General features: G+C 39.6%; 1 protein-coding gene across 2 annotated transcripts in view; it reads left to right on the top strand.

Moving 5' to 3' along the window:
- ZNF385D (zinc finger protein 385D) overlaps positions 1-17,568 on the top strand; it is a 496,219-nt gene that overhangs the window by 133,812 nt on the left and 344,839 nt on the right. For both annotated transcript variants that reach the window (XM_068236132.1, XM_068236133.1), the window contains exon 2: positions 11,565-11,707. In XM_068236132.1, coding sequence (XP_068092233.1) covers positions 11,565-11,707 — 143 coding nt within the window. The remainder of the gene's footprint in view (positions 1-11,564; positions 11,708-17,568) is intronic.

Raw genomic sequence — 17,568 nt, 5'->3', positions numbered from 1 at the left:
TTTTAAATTGTTATACCAATAGCCAAGCAAGGTGTAACTGGTGTTAGACATGGACAAGAACCACAAATATAATTTTTTGGCAAAATGTAAGATTTATTTATATATTTATTTATTTAGGTAAAGAAGGCAATGATTAACTGTAGATATATTTCTTGCAAGTTTCTCCTTTAGAAGTATTACAAAATTAGATCAGAACCATATATAATTACATTATGACCACCAACCAAATAACTTTGCCAGTATAAATGAGGTGAACAAACCGACTGATATAGACGTGAGGATGGATTTTTCTGTCCAACTTGACAATTTGTTTAAATTTGCTGGACATCTTTTGCCCCCAATATATCTGATCTATTTATTCAATCAATGTTGGGCAGTTTATCAATCAAAATTGTGATTGAGTATGTTGAAAAATGTATGTATGTGTGAATGGTGGACTAGTGGTGAGGAATCAGTGGCTGCATATCGTTGCTCCCTCTCACCCATACAATACTAGAAATGGTAACAATTAAATGAGTAAGGCGAGAGGATGATCACATAGTATAATTTGTTTTTCATGTAGTCCTTACTGATTCACATTTAGCAACGGGAGTGCATCCGTATTGGGTATGCAGATGTAGGGTCCGTGTTGCACTGGGGAAAAATGCTTTCTTCTGCTGAGATTTCACAGACTGTACTATCGAATCCCCTGTGCAGATGCCCTCCTTTACCACCACACAAAAAATGGGAGATTGCTACACACTTTTGTGAAATACTGCAGGTTTATAGCAGGGAAATTCTGTAAAAAAATCTTTTGAAGTCAAGAGATCTTAAAGTGCTCCTGAAGTGAGAGGTATAGGGAGGCGGACATATTTATTTCCTTTTAAACAATGCAGATTGCCTGCCTATACTGCTGATCATCAACCTCTAATACTTTTTGCTATAGACCCTGAACAATTATGTAAATCAGATGCTTTGTCTTGAGTAGAGATGTTGGTGAACCGTTCGCCAGCGAACCTCTATGGGCCGATACTACATCTGGGTCGCTATGATCCGTATTAGTAAGGCTGCGCTAGGCCAGCAGTACGCGTCCTTGACCGCGCACCTGTTACCAGGCACTCTCTGCGATTGAGCGTGACGTCACTCATATGCACAAAGAGTGCCCTGCAACAGGTGCACGATCAAGGACGCGCACTGCTGGCCCAGCGCAGCCGTACTACTCCGGGTCATAGCGACCCGGATGTAGTACAGGGTGAGGGGTTCGCCGGTGAACGGTTCGAGAACTGTTCGCCGACATCTCTAGTCTTGAGTCTGACTGGAATAGCCAAATGCTTGTTTCAGGTGTGTGATTCAGACACTATTGCAGCCAGATCATCAGGACTGCCAAGCAACTGATATTTTTTTTAATGAAATATGGCTACATCTATAACCCTCTAACTTCAGGTTCCCTTTAAAAGTATGTTTTCTGATCTTCACTGTTGTTGCCTAACTTTAGTCTCTGCTCCTAAAATGCGTAACACTCCCCACGCCACACACACAAACACACACACGCACACACACACACACACACACACACACACACACACACACACACAATCAGAATTACATGTGTAGTCTTATCACACAACGAGTAGAACAGAGTGCGATACATTACATGCAATTCATTATGCTCTACTCATCATGTGTGAAGCTATGTACACATATGCAAGAATTGTCGCACATTGAGGATTGGTCAGGTAATCAATTTGGGGAATGGTGCTGTGCAGACATTTCATTAGCCTTGAGGCTAGAGATGTGTTCTGTTGCAGTGGAGGGGGGCGGGGGAATGACGATCAGCGGACGACAGAGCAGATTCAATTGGTTGGCACAGCTTTAAAATATTATTGTGATCGGTCATACTGGGGAATCAGGGGTCGTTAAAGAGAACCTGAACTGAAAATTAAAAGTCAAAATAAATATACACATGTCATACTATCCTCCTGTGTAGTCTACTCATCAATCTCTTTTTCCTCTCCTGCGTCCTGTTTGTCCACTGTGATCAATGGAATTCTCCATCCTCCATAATGAAAATGGCCATTACCCCATAACAGCTTCCAGGTCAGCACACTGTTAAATTGTAATATCGCCCACTTGAGCCATAGGGAAACATGGACATTACCTTGCACATTCAGTTGTAACTGACAACTGCTGATATATAACTGACAGCAACTGGTGTATTTCAGTTCTGACAAAATATTGTCAACTGGAAGGGATCACTGCGAGAAGAAAATGGTGAGCTTCTGAGAGAAACTGACGGTGAGGTAAGTATGTAATATTCATTTGCAGCTACATTATGTGTTTATTTTAAATAATTTTACTCAGTTCAGGTTCCCTTTAAGGATCAAACAGGGCCTTAGAGTGCAATTATAAGTTAATTATCATCATGCCAATAAGAAATAAGACTTAATTAACTAGAGCTGGAGCCATTGCAGTTCCTTTTTTAGTTTATCGCTATGAATGTGATATTTGTAAAAGCTTATGCTGTAAAAGCAATGAGGACTGAAACTAAGCATTTGTAATATATTGCGTATTATATATTGATGCTGCATAGCAGCAGAGTATGAAATTGGATACTATGATTACTAATGGTTATTCCAGTGATTGCTCACTTTTATACTGTTTACAAAATAACAAGATAGAAATGTGCCATTGCATGATTTATTTTTATTGCTCCCTACAAGATGCTCAATTTAATGAATTAATATATTACAGGCCAACGCATTGCATTAGGGGACTGTCAACAAAGTTACTGTCAATGAGAACAGACACTTGAGAAGATTGTTTTTACTGCAATGATATTTACAATAGACTAGCCTGAGAACAGACGAGTGCTTTTCAAAAATACCACTGCGAGATGTTCTTTCTGGATTATTAAATGTAGTGTGTGCTGATAAAGGTAAAACATGTATCTGATTGTGTGACAAGCATTTGCCTCTATTTTAGTAAGTTTTCAAATACTTTCCTAACATCTGTAAACTTATATAACTTATGCACCCTATCATTGAGGCCTCATTCACATTACATAATGCGTTCACAAACTGATTTTAAGTACGCGTCATGACGTGCGGCGTAACATCTGTAAATTGCAGTGCAACGCTGATAAGCAGTGGTAGTTCTAATTCACCAAAAAGGGAAAACGCTGCATCTAAACAATTAAAAGCTCCCAGATACATTACCACGTAACGCTTTGTCTAATGTGAAAGTTAACATGAAAGTCAAATAGACTTTTTCATGTTACCCTGCTTAACGCATCCTAAGAGTGATCCGTCAAAACGCACAGGTCAGCTCCTAGGGCTTGATGCACAAAGCCCGTGATAATTCTTATCACGGTCACGCTAGTGTTTTGCATAACGTGTGTAATGCTTAAATTTTTGTGCGAAAAATGGTCGCATTTTCATGCAAAAATAAACCGTTTTCGCATGAATATTTGCGTGTGCGTGCAAAAAATTGCGATTGCGCGTGAAAACCATTACACGCGTTATAGCGCGTGAAAAATGCTAGCGTGACCATGATAACAGTTATCAGGGCTTTGTGAATCAAGCCCCTAGTGTGAAAGAGTCCTGAGAATCAGGGATGAGCAAAAATGCTGATATTCTTGTTACATTGATTTTATAATGTAGAATTCTACTTTTGAGCAAAAATGCCATTGCTATTTTGTAATCAGTTTGTGATTTTTTTCAAATCTTTGCGCTAAAATAAACAATTTTCACAGTAAAAATAATGTTTTTCCTCAAATTTTTGCTTCAGAAAGAAACATTTGTTTTCTTTTATCATATTGTGAAAATACAGTGTATATTCACAAATATTTTCTCGAAATTGAAAATAGCATTTTCAAAGCGAAAATGACTTTGCCGATAATTTGCATGCAACACTGATAAGAATCAGGTATATTCTATAAAGGCAAGGTTTAATCATACCAAAACATAACAATGTCTGTTAAAGTTAGAAGTACCTTTACACATAAATACTATTTGCCTCCTAAAGAGTATCAGTATCTGGCCACTGCAGCTTTATTGTCCTTCCCCTACTCCATGCTGGCAATAATGATGTAATTTCCTGTCTACCAAATAAAGGAGGTAGAGTAGAGTACAGAGCAAATATCAGTCAGGGAGAGGGCTCTGGCATCATATCCATAGATGGGCATAGACCTGCCCCCATTCTTATCCATGAAAAAGCCAGTCTGCTAATCTACCTCCTAGCTTCTTTAGAGAGACAGAAAAAGGACACAACTTTTGCTTGAGGGCAAAAACCAGATGACCTAACATGAAATTCAAATCATATTGGACTCTATTCACAAAACTTCTCATAAATGACTTATTTACCACCTAATTCATAAAAATAAGCTTTCAGCACATTTACAAGCAAAATGGTCACTCAAAGTCAGTTGTTCCTGATTGACTTAATTTTAATATTACTTTTCTTACCTTAATTATATTATATTTTTGCTCTTTGGGATTGTAAAAAAGTAACCCAGATAAGGTGAAAACAGAGGAAAACGGGTGGAAAAGCTTTGTGAATCATGCCCAATATGTTCACCTTCATTTTTAATCTCTCTTAAAGGCTACTGTTTATCGACTCTAAGTTGATGTCACAACAACAATAACAACAAAATATTAATAATGCGCCCAAAGTGCATACGCGTGTCTAAGATGAGTACATAGTTGCAATTTGTTATGTGTCATGTGGGAAAAGTTATATATTCAAAAATGAAACACTAAGCAGGTGACTTTTCAGTTTTGATTTAAACGCCTCCAGGATTGGAGCTGTCTGGATTGAATGTTGCAAGGTGTTCCAAAGGGTAGGAACAGCATGACAGAAGGCTCTGGCTCAAAACTTATTGAGTTGGACTCCTGCGGTGGTCAAGTTCCTGTTGCTCTGAGGCTGTTGGAGGTATGACACAGTTTCAACAAATTCTTCCGGTATCCGGGGCCTAGGTCATTAGAATGCGTTTCAATGCCGTTTATCAGCAGGTCTGCTCTAGTTCAAACTTAGCTGATCAGTTTAAACTAGTGTAGACAGATGTTTGTCTCAGGATTGAACTTATTTGGCGTTCAGGTTAGTTGCAAAATGTTGAACTTATTTGGCGTTCGGGTTAGTTGCAAAATGTCACATTCAATGAATAGCTGGGGCAAAAACTGAACCACAGGTGAACTACAATATATGTGTATGTATATTCATCCTTCAACAAATCCTGTAGTCAGAAATGTGTTATGGTTTATTAATGTTGTGAGAGTATGAAAGCTTTATGTTAAATTCTATTGCCATATGTCTGTACTGCCCTCCTTGTTCTCATGCACTGTAGGGTCTCACAGCATTTACATTGGTTGTGCTGTAACTGTAGTAATTTCCTTGAAATAAGTGTTTCTGTCCAGTGAGCACCAGAAAAATGGTCATGTGACCCAAATGTGCCAAATGGCTTTTAAGCCGGGTCTACACGGAGCGATTCGGCAGCTCGATTAGCCGCCGGATCGACTCTGCCACATCCCCGCGCGTACCCGCCGCATCCTCGCTCGTCCGCACATGCGTTGGATTCGATCCGCCCTCGTCCCCGCCGGTAGCGCTTATCTTCGGCTCGATTCCCCCGCTATTGTTTGCTCTTGGGGAACAAGCGGGGAATCGGCCGCGGCGAGATTGGACCTGTCGGATCTTATCAATCGAGCCGCATCAGCGGCTCGATTGAAAAGACACATCATGCCGTGTAGACCCGGCTTAATTGCTTTATATTTCCCCAGGCCAGTGCATTTTTCAGCCTCTCGACATATGATAGATGTCTCATGTTTGGAAATTTGATTCTTAAAATAGAAAGACGTAGGACAGTTTTTTTTGTCAGATTTGACTACTTTCTGTGCTGCTCGATGACATTCCTATTTAATCAATCAAATAAATTTCGAAATCATAATTCGGTATAGCCATAATCATGAAATATTATGCAAGATTTTACGTAATAGTAATTAGCAGATTACGGTCATCACTATTAAAAAGAGTACAGAGAAAGTGGTTTGGCCAGTCGTGGATGAATTAATCTTTGGTTGTGTATTGTCTGTAGGTGTGTTCATGTAATGTGTAATATGAAGCTATATATAAATAAAGATAAACATAGTATTAATAGCAAAACAACCACCTAATCAAAGAGTGTCCTCGTGAAGTTTGTTTGATTTGGATTGGCTCACATGGGAATGCTGTATCATGTCTATGGCTGGCTGGGTTCTACAAGGAAAAAAATAAAGAATATTGGTATAGTGCTTTTTCCAATATTCTACTACTGACTTTGTAAGGATCCTCTGAGTTTTTGGCAGTGAGACAGGCCGTAATGAGCATGATGGCTACAGTGGCACTCACTGATGAATTTGGGCACCAGCAATAGCCAGAGCCCAAATTACAATTAAAATGGTGTAATTTGGCCACCAGCAATACCTGGAGCCTTTATTGCTGGGAGGGAAAGTAATTAGGTAGTCACTAGGGGAATAGTTTTTAAAAATATGTCAGAGAATAGCTTGTGCAAGGGTAGCCGTCTTTCGGCTTTGTCCTGCGCCCAAATTTCCCGTTGCTGTTTTTACATGTATGCTTTCTCCGATGTTGATCACCTCTCCCTAATATTCTCTTTTACCCAACCCTCTTCAAACACCAGTGAAAGCAGTATACTGAAACCTAACCTGCCTGCTACTATTTTCTGCTGCTAGTGCTTCCTTTGGCAGTAGCTGGGAGCAATGGATGCTGAACTAGTTAGCATTAGTCTTGGGATGTTTTTTACACTTGGGTTTATGTAGGCTTTAATACTGTTTCTAAATAGTGCTGGCTATGCTTTGCTTGATAACTTTGCAAAGCTCGATTTAGCTTGAATTTGATCTAAACTTTCCAGCTGAGATGTCTTCCATTTAGCCAATCCTTCATAAAAGCAACCTATGCTACTTTAATAATCATGGAAAAGAAGAAGGAAAGAAGTGGAAAAATAGATGGGAACGGAATTATAGTTATCACAGATAATAGTGGGGAACATTAGCTTGACATAAATATCAGTCAGGATTCTGATGGACTAAACTGTCAGGCTTTTAATGGGCAAACAAAGGATGAGAGAGAGTGGACATCCAAGAGCGAGGTATAATGACTAAAAGTACTTTAAATGTTATCATTAGTACTAAAACGTTAGTATGTGTTGACTGCATTCTTTAATTTTCTCTTCAGAGTAGTAGAACTTTCCTTACTAGGGATGGACTTCACTTTGGGCTTTGCACATTTGCCACCAAATATAGTGAATTAGTGATTATTATTGTATTCAGTTGCCAGCATCAAGCATTTATCACACAGTACCTAGCTTTTCCTTTAAATCTAAGGTCAGCTGAGTTGGAATGGCCAATAAGGATGGCGTTTACTCTGGTAAATGCGTTTATGAACGCACATTTGCATTTTGGATTTGTTCATACGTGTGTTCACTTGTTGACCAGCAAAATACACCACGGGAAGTTCACCAATCACTGTTCTTTGCCCACCAGTGCCAGTCTCAGATAGTTAAAGCAAGGATTTGCATTGGACAGAAGTAATTAAGCATACTGTTGTTGCTACTATTTGGTACATTGTTATTATTATTATTATTATTTGTTAGTATCTATATAGCATTGACATCTTCTGCTGTACAGTGTATATAGTCTTGTCACTTAACTGTCCCTCAGAGGGGAATCTAGTCCCTACCATAATCATATGTCTATGTACTGTATGTGTCATGTAGTGTATGTATTGTCTAGGGCCAAATTGGGGAGAAGCCAGTTAACTTATCTGTATGTTTTTGGGATGTGGGAGGAAACCAGAGTGCCCAGAGGAAACCCACACAGACACAGGGATAACATAGACACTCTGTGCTAATAGTGCCCTGACTGGGATTTGACCTAGGGAACGAGCACTGCAAGCCTAGAGTGCTAACCACTATGACACCATGCTGCCCATTGTTAGAAAGAGATTGTCATCTTCCATAGATGACAACAGGTCCTGCATAAGACTGAAGGCTGCATTGAATAAATTACTTCAGTGAGGTATAGAGTTTTAAAAACATTTCATCATCATTATTTACGAGTACGACAGCGAGAGGATCAGAAAAGACCTGCATGTTACAATTAGGACATCAGTTAGCCTCCACTGAACTTGTTAAATCAGCTATCATTTAGGAGACTGTTGTACTTCTTTTATTCCAGCCTGTCTGTTGCTTTCTTATTTGTTATCAATGGAAAACAAAGAGCTTTTTGGAAAAAAAAGCACAGTGCAAAAGTAGCCCACTGCATCCAATCAGGGCAGTCATGGTATGTAGCAGCACAACAGAAAGTAAATAACGAACGCATGTGATGTATGAAAAATTTCCACCGGCTGTCTAAATTTAAATTGTACATACAATGTGATTTCAAATGCAATGTGAAGCGACATAAACCACCAATGCCTTTACATTGCATGTGTGTTGCTGTGTGTTGGTTTCTGATGTGTTAAAATGCACACATACTCAGGTGGTGCTTATGTGAATGTGATCCTTGCCTGAACATCTTGCTTTTTCTGGCCTGATTTTTGTACCATGACATTCCACTAGATGCTGTTGGTCACTACAGACATCAGTCTTGTCCTTTGACTTACTAATGTGAAAACTAGTAGAGAAGACAAGGGCCCATATGCAATTCACTTTTTCTCCTGACATATCTCCTAGGAGATAATTTTTCATATTATCTTTGAAATAACTTTTTAGCACTCCAAAATTAAAAAAGTACCAATAAAAAGGTGAAAAAGTAGTGTCAAAACTATTTTGAGTGATTTATTACTTGCTGGTGGTTTAAACGGCATTTTATTGACAAGTTGGGAACATATCACCAAGGAGCAAACTCATGAGAAGAAGTTAATTGTATATTGGCCAAGGGCCCTTATTCAATTTACTTTTTCTCCCTAAGTTTTCTCCTAGGTGATAACTTTTCATATTCTGTTTAAAAGAGCTATATAGCACTCTGTAATTGAAAAAGTACAAAAAATAGGTGAAAAAGTACTGTACACATTATTCAGAGTATTTTCTTGCTTGCTGGTGCCCTAAAAGGTGTTTTATTTTTAAGATGTGTAATTATCACCTAGGAGAAAACTTAGGGGAAAAGGTGAATTAAATCAGAGCCACTTGATTCTCAGTGGGAACTTTGGAATTTTCACAAATGTTTATAAGCAATATGCATCATGTAATCACCATTGAAACAGGTTGGTTGATCATTACTTTTCTGTGCACATATCAGCCACTGCTTTAGTTTAGGAACAATGTAGTAGTTTTTCATGTGTGACTCGTCATGATACATTTCACTCAATACATCAGTATCTGAAGGGTTCTGCTATTCTTCATTTTTATTTTCCCAGCATACAGACCTTTATTTCACAGCACTTAACCTTCCTGGCGGTAACCCCGAACGTAGTTCTCTGCTGGGTTTTCTGCTGGGCCGATTTGCTTCATATTTTTTTTTTGCTGAACGCAGCTAGCACTTTGCTAGCTGCGTCAGCACACCGATCGCCGCTGCCCCGTGCTCGATCGCCGCTATCCATCGCGCCGCGTGCCCCCCCCCCAGACTCCGTGCGCTGCCTGGCCAATCAGTGCCAGGCAGCGCTGAGGGGTGGATCGGGACTCCCAATGACGTCACGACGTCGGTGACATCATCCCGCCCCATCGCCATGGCCATGGGGAAGCCCTCCTTTAAACGGGATTTCCTGATCGGAGATCGCCGAAGGGGATGCCGCTGAGCAGCGGCTATCATGTAGCAAGCCTTGGGCTCGCTACATGATTTAAAAAAAAAAAAAAAAACTGCTGCGCTGCCTCCTGGCGGAAATCATTAGACCGCCAGGAGGGTTAATGTTCTGCTGGTGGACACTGTGTTTTAAAAAATCAATAATTGCCAGAATGCCTTATGATATAAACAGTAAAACAAAAGGGCAATGCTCATGTCTTTGAATATATGTTTGTAAAACGAAATTGTTTAGTTCCTAGAACCAGACTATTTAATCACACGGACTGATGCTGATCTGATGCTGATGGTTGCAAAATTTGAGCTCAGTTGAACAGAAAGTTTGTCCTTAATGCAAATAAAAGGGGAAACTTGATTGATTGTTTGTTTTGAACAAATTGTTTTTCGAGTTGCTTTCACGTTTCTTTTAGATAATTAGGTTTTGTACGAACTTTAGGAACAGTTCAGTGACAAAACTATAAAGTAAGAAGGCACATGTAGGTGCATGCATATACCAGGGAGCACGTACATGTAAAAAGGTTGCCACAGTAATTTTGGCACCCGAAATAGCCGCTAGTAGAATAGGAAATAGCCGCTAGTAGAATAACTGATATTCTACTATTAGGCTCTATGTACCGTAATTACGATAGTAAAATATTGGTTATTTTTTCTTATATTTTACTATCACCTAACCTGGCCCCATTCTCACTTGAACCCTCCTTCTATTGATGCCATACCGTAACCAACCCCTATCAAGAAGAATTCCAGTGAAAATAATTTTATTAAAAAAGTGCTTTATTTTCACAATAATTATGTATAAATGATATAGTCAGTGTTTGCCCATTGTAAAAGCTTTCCTTTTCTTGATTTACATTCTGACATTTATCAGATGGTGACATTTGTACTGCTGTCAGGTGATGTAAGTGGAAGTACCTGCTGCTTGCTTTTTATTGGCAGTTTTAAACAGCTGTAAACAGCTATTTCCCACAATGCAACAAGGTTCACAGACAGGAAACTGCCAGGAAAATGGTCCTCAGTCTCCTGTGGGAGGGACTTCACCACAATATCAGCCATACAGAGCCCCTTGATGATCCGTTTGTGAAAAGGAATAGATTTCTTTTCACAAAGATGTAAAAGGGTGAATCAGCAACTGATTGGGATGAAGGTCAATTCTTGGTCACGGTTTCTCTTTAACCTTAACTGATCCCCCAACCGATGCCTTACTCTGAAACTTAACCATAACCGACTCCCCAGCTGATGCCTAATGCTAACCATTCCCTGCTGTAATCCCAGCCAGTACCCTCTCCACCTTTGCTGCATAATAGCCACAGTTTTTATCCACTGTTTTATCGGGTGCCTGAGGGGCAGGGGAAGTATGGGCAGTTAGTGTCCATAACTGGAAATTCGGGTGCTGTGGTCACCCAATAAAACAGCGTTTGCCTGGCCAACCCCTATGCATACTGCGGCTACAAATAGTGGGCGCTTTGCTTTAATTAGCACCTTCTAGAGTACTGGGTGTTCCCTGGAGCCACTAAATCAAATTCTTGAAGTAACTTACTTTAAGTCAGGACGTTTGGCCCAGAAAGTTGAATATTTGTTGAATTTTATTGCTGTCTACACCTTTTTGTAGTGACTTCCGCTACTTCCTATCCTGATGGAAGTAACGGATATTCTTCCCGATAAAGGATATGTAAAAACCCTAACATGGTTAGGTTATAATGCTTTATCACACTATGAAAAACGAATATAAAATATTTAAGTGAAATTATGCATTGCCGTAATACGTAAAACTGTTAATTCATTGATTGATTTTGTCATTTGTAGGTGGAACTTGCCAGAGCCCAGCTCTTTCTGCGCTGATCCGTCCCCCGCTCCCAACATTGCAGCCTCCACTGGATCTAAAACAGTTACTTCCCTTTACCTTGGACAATGCAGGAGCAATTAATCTGTTTCCAAGCCTGGCTGCAGTAAGTATATACCAATTCATTCATTCATTTTGTCCCCTCACACCTCCAATTCCTAAAATGCCTGAAAATTGACAATATGTGTTATTATTTTTCTTATGTTAGTTTGAAAATCAAACTGTGTGGTCAACTGAAAATGAAATTTTGAAGAGTCAGGAGACAGAACCGCGATATTGATAAATAAAGACTTTGCTACAGATTTAGAGACATTTTTCAGTGTACCAGGGATGAGCAGAAACTACGCCAGTGTGAATTTACGCATAGTAGTTTGCATCTACGCATCGTAGTTCGCATCTACGCATCGTAGTTCGTAGGTGAAGTTTGAAAACTAGGCTTACGAATTTACGCGTAGCGAAGTACCGCTACACGTAGCTTACGCCCACTATGGGTAGTTAACATGCGTATTGCGTAGTGAAATACGAATGCGTAACTCGGGTATAATGTTCCGCGTGCGATTGTATGCTTACAAATTTACGCATTGAAAAGGGGAATGTATGCATAGAAAAGTTATCGGTATAAGCAATTTAAAGGAATTAATGCGTAAAATTTTCTGCATAGGGGCATAAGCATCCACATACACTACGCTTCGCACTATGCGTAATTGCGTATTTTAACGCGTAGTCTACAAAATGCATATGAAGCGAATATTTGATTTCGAAGCCATAGTTTGGTGAAGCGTAATTGCGTAAAACTACGCGTAGTTCCAGTGTAGCGAAGTTGGCTGACTACGACCATCCCTACAGTGTACATTATTATTGAAAGCTAATATCAATGTCAGCATCTCCTTTTGGAATTATTAAGTCAAATAATAGTGCCAAAACAAGGAGTAGAATGGACAACATCAATGGAACATGAACAGTTTATAGGAATTATAGGCGTGCCTGAGGAGTGTACTCTAATGGAAACACTCTGTGTATTTACTGCTAGCATTAGTCATTTTGATTTGATTTCTTAACGGAATACCAGGCAGAGAGAAAAGGTATGCTTTTACTTACCCAAGGCATCTTACACCCCCCTGTAGGCTTGATGGTCCCTTGCTGTCCCAGTAAGGTCAGAGTGTCGGTTGAGTCTGGCACTACTGCGCATACACCGACGTGGAAACGTGCCTTCTCAGACCTGCTACCCAAAAATTTGACACGGAGCATTGAAATGGGTGGACATGATTGCCAATGACTTAAAGGGGAGGAGAGAGACAGCGACTGCATTTTCTAGTGGCAATTCCTATTTTGTTTTTATTTCCAGTTCAGAGTTTCATTGAGCTGATTTTCATGCTGGTGAAATCATTGCTAATTATCTGATTATGTATTCACTAGAAAATCATCAAATGTACATTTAAATATCTCTAGAGTACTGTAAGAACCTAAAACTGTCTTTCTAAAAGCTCCTTGTAAACCCTTGTACACCAGCATTCAGGTCCTGCTTCATGTTATTATGCTGATAAAACTGCCATTTTAACAGTGGGAATTTGCTTAAATGAGAACTAGCACAGTGATGATTGCTGAACATGGTGCTTCTTCATGCTCTAATCAGCTGGCAGGGGGTAGGTTAGTGACCAAGCAGTATTGCTTAGCTGCAGTAAACAGGGGTCGACAAGCTGTTGTGATATATACATAAAGTTTTTTTCAGCAAAAAGACAAGCTAAAAAGGATGGATCTAGCTATCTATCTATTTTTCTAATTAGATATCTACAGTATTTGCTATCAGTCTGTTGTACAGCTATTCCTGTAGAGGGTCTTCATGCAGGTATTGCCTTTAAAATGCTTTAGCAATTCAAATAACTGGTATTTCAATAACAATACAACTAACTAAACTATAGTAAAACAAGGAACACCAAGAGCCCCAATAGTGTAATATGTACTGGTAAATGGTTACTAGATAGAGTAAATATTAATACTCATAAACCAGGGTTACCATTAGGCAACCACTGTAAAGGCAGGTGGGGAGATTTTCCTGACCCCACTCAGGCATAACAAATCGCTCTCTGTAGAATAGAAAAAGGGGTTCAGCCCTCCACCCAGGGTGGACTAAATATTATGCAGGATAGCAGAGGCGCCAAAAGGATAAAAGGAAGCTAAATGAGCTTAAAAAACAAATTCTTGGTAAATAGAGGAGGCAGTGGTGGACTTACCTCCTCCAAGTAGACACACAACGACTGTAGTAAAGACAGTCAATATATTTTATTTATGAACTCCAAATATCCAACGCGTTTCGCATGTTTGATCCCGCTTCATCAGGGAATAACAACGGAGCAATAGCATATTTGGTCAGTAAAACAGAGGTGCCTGGCTCTTCTACTGACCACATATGCTATTGTTCCGTTGTTATTGCCCGATGAAGCGGGATCAAACCTGCGAAACGCTTTGGATATTTGGAGTTCATAAATAAAATATATTGACTGTCTTTACTACAGTCGTTGTGTGTCTACTTGGAGGAGGTAAGTCCACCACTGCCTCCTCTATTTGGTTTTTAAGCTCATTTAGCTTACTTTTATCCTTTTGGCGCTTCTGTTCTCCTGCATAACTGACCTATAGTGTTGGTTGAGAGTGACAGCTGATTGAACAGTAAATTCATTACCATTAAAGTCAATGGAGGGAAATTCAGGTTATGGTTTTGGACTGTGTAGGGTTTGTACAGCCTACAAATGTCAAGACTCTCACAGCTCTGCCAAGAAAAGCCAAGAAAAACAGGAGGGTCTTTTTTATGCTATTGGCAAGGTAATTTTATGAGGCTGCCAAGGGAACATGCAAAATTTTATACAGACCTCTGCATAGAGGCAGAGGCCCTGGAAGGGGGGGTCATCTAGTCAAAAACATTAGCAAGGTTTCACAGCTCCATTACTAGTGATATACAAGCCTCTGAGTAGAGACAGAAGGTTCCTCCGGTCAAAAAATTAGCCTGGTTTCACAGCTTGTGTTATGCACCAAATCCTGCGAACAACTCAAGTAAGCAACTGTGATGAGGAGGCGGAAAAGTGGCCTACAGTGTCGGATATTATTATAGAGAACAAAATAAATGTTTACATTTGTTTGCCAAGAAGGCCTGTTGTGTTATGTGGCAGCATCACACTCTGCAAACAACTTTTGCTCTACTATATCAACAAGTCAACTGTGATGAGGAGGATCAGAAGAAAATCAGTGGCCTACAGTGTCAGATATTATTGTAGGAAGCGAAATCTATTTAGATTTTTTGACAAGACAACCTGCTGTGTTATGCGCCACACTCTGCAAACAACTCTTGTGCTTCTATACCAATAACTCACCTGTGATAAGGAGGAGGAACACTGGTCTAAAGTGCCGGATAATATAGCAGGATAACATTCTGTGTGTTACACAGTGACTGTAATGATCAGTCAGTCTGTCTGTCTGTCTATCTACAGTATCTATCTATCGATCTATCTATCTATCTATCTATCTATCTATCTATCTATCTATCTATCTATCTATCTATCTATCCATCTATCATGAATTAAACAATTTACCTACCATGTATCAACAATGAAACTATCTATCAATCAGAAATGAAACAATCTATCAATCAGAAATGAAACAATCTACCTATGTATCTGTCAATTATACAATCTATATACCAATCTAACTATCTGCCTATCAGCAGCACAGCAATGTCATAAGGTTACAGAAACTACAGGCAATGAAACAAAGAAGCTGTGTCACTAGCAAAGATCAATTCACAAGTGCTGCAGGCAGCCAACCCCTCTGCTTATATAGGGCTATGCCTGCTTGCCACAACCAAGATGAAGGAGATGATCCCCCTGTGATTGAAGGGTCTTAGGCATTATGGGGGAGACCACATGGGTCACTGGGCATAGTGGGAATGGTGTAAAAAAACCAGAACTTGTCAGTTTAATATTGTTTTTTTGGGCAAGTAAGGCCTGATTTCAAACACCCCTATTTGGGTCGACCTTAATGTTGACCAGAATTTGAACACCAACCCTACAGACAACTGTCAGCATTCTAGTCACAAAACCTCTTATGAAAGTAATAACACTGAGCTAAGTGTACAACAAATCATGATTAATGTCCTTTTAAAGCTGAAATGTTGGTGTAATAAATTATTGATTTTCTACTTCCCTTCTAATATTGTGTGGCTGGAAATGCCTATCTCGTAAAAGATCATCCCTGTTCATATGAACACTGCAGGGCCCACGCTTAAAAGGAATGGTTAAGTTTAGATGTCTCTAGTTAACCCTTAACTAGGCATTTTTGGAAATTAATTTTAAAGCATTTTATTTTGTGTTTTCTTGCTCAATGGGATTTATTTTGACTTCGTTTAAATGAATCACATCAGTCATACTTATTTAACATATAAATTATGTATGTCACAATGCAAATATGAAACATAGAGGGCATAATTCACATAAGATAAAACTTGACAAATATTCCACACCATCATCGTGCTAGCTGCTCCAATAGAGTTATCTAATTTGAAATAAGTGCACTGCTTTTGACCTCAGTAGGCAGAACTTGTTGTGCTGTAAATTCTTGGAATGCTTTTATCTTTTTCTAGTTGCAGAAAATATAAAAACTGAAATTAGAAGTCATCTGTTATTGTCTCACACCCCTCCCCCTCCCCAAGTGACAAGTGGTTGTTACATCAGTGCTAATTAGAAGCAAAGGAAATGTAACAAATAAGAAATAAGAAAATGTGCTAAAATAATGCCTGGAGCATGTGCAAGCCTCTCAATAAATTGGCTGCTATAGGTTTAATGAGCTTGCAAGTTCCATGAATCTGTTGTTGGAGTATGATTGTGTTTTCTCTTTTGTGTCACGTCTGCTTTTCTCTTTAGTGATGGCACACTACCATTATTCCAATAATCATCTTATCCATACCCTCAACGTGCTATCTCATAGACACACACTTGTGCCATATGTTGGTGGTTGTAGTTTCATTCCTTCTATGACCTCAAGGTGGTCAGATGGAAAAATAATTCAGAGCACTGTGAGCCAAAATGTTCCTAGGGTGTCTCTGCATTAGTTTCTGCAAAATCCCAGTATTTATTGCTTCTGGCTCTGTCTGCTCCTCATATCTTCCTGTATTTTTATTGACTCAATCTTCTGATGCCTGTCTACCGCGGAGCAGTGCTTTTCAGCGCTGCTAGATTTGGGCACAGCCGGCGCCACCATAGACTTTAATGGGAATCACATCTATAGCGGTGCTCAGTCAGTGAGTAACGTCGGCGCCATCAGAAGACAGAGCTGAAGTTGCTTAAAAAAGCATTAATTCAGCCACCAGCAATCGCTGGAAGCCGAATTATATCATTCCCCCACTATCCATGACGGCCTGGAGGGGGAATAGTAATTAACACGGCCCGGACTTGTGCAGAAGCAGGATCAGCCATATACCGGCTGTATCCTGCGCCCAAGTCTACCGGCGCTGATTTCAAATGTATGCATGTACCGACTATGCCTGTCTGCTATGTAAAAAACATATAGACTGCTCTAATAGCATACTACAGTGGTCCATGGACAAACCCTCTACAAACTATTCAGAATATGTACAGCAACTCACAGCACACCAAGGAGAAAGTAAAATGCATCATCCTTTATTGCGACATCTAAGGAGACAAGCAGCTAACATGTTTCAGACAAAGTTAGCTACTGTATGTCTCCTTGGATGTCTCAATAAAGGATGCTGGCTTTCTCTTTCTACCTGGTGTGCTGTGGGTCACAGTACATATGCCTGTCTACTGTGGTCCTTGACCTTTTATTTTATCCCAATCTAGTGCCACATTACAGTGTATCATCCACATACAAGGCTCTGGTACACGCTGCAATTCTCTCTCAAGGGTGACCATCATATCTTCATCCTTTGGCAAAAAAAAGGACATTCATGCCTTTCTGGAACAG

Source organism: Hyperolius riggenbachi, chromosome 5 (assembly GCF_040937935.1).
Source record: "Hyperolius riggenbachi isolate aHypRig1 chromosome 5, aHypRig1.pri, whole genome shotgun sequence".
Lineage (NCBI taxonomy): Eukaryota > Metazoa > Chordata > Amphibia > Anura > Hyperoliidae > Hyperolius > Hyperolius riggenbachi.
The sequence above is the reverse complement of the archived record's forward strand: the minus strand, read 5'-3'. Positions and strand labels throughout refer to the sequence as shown.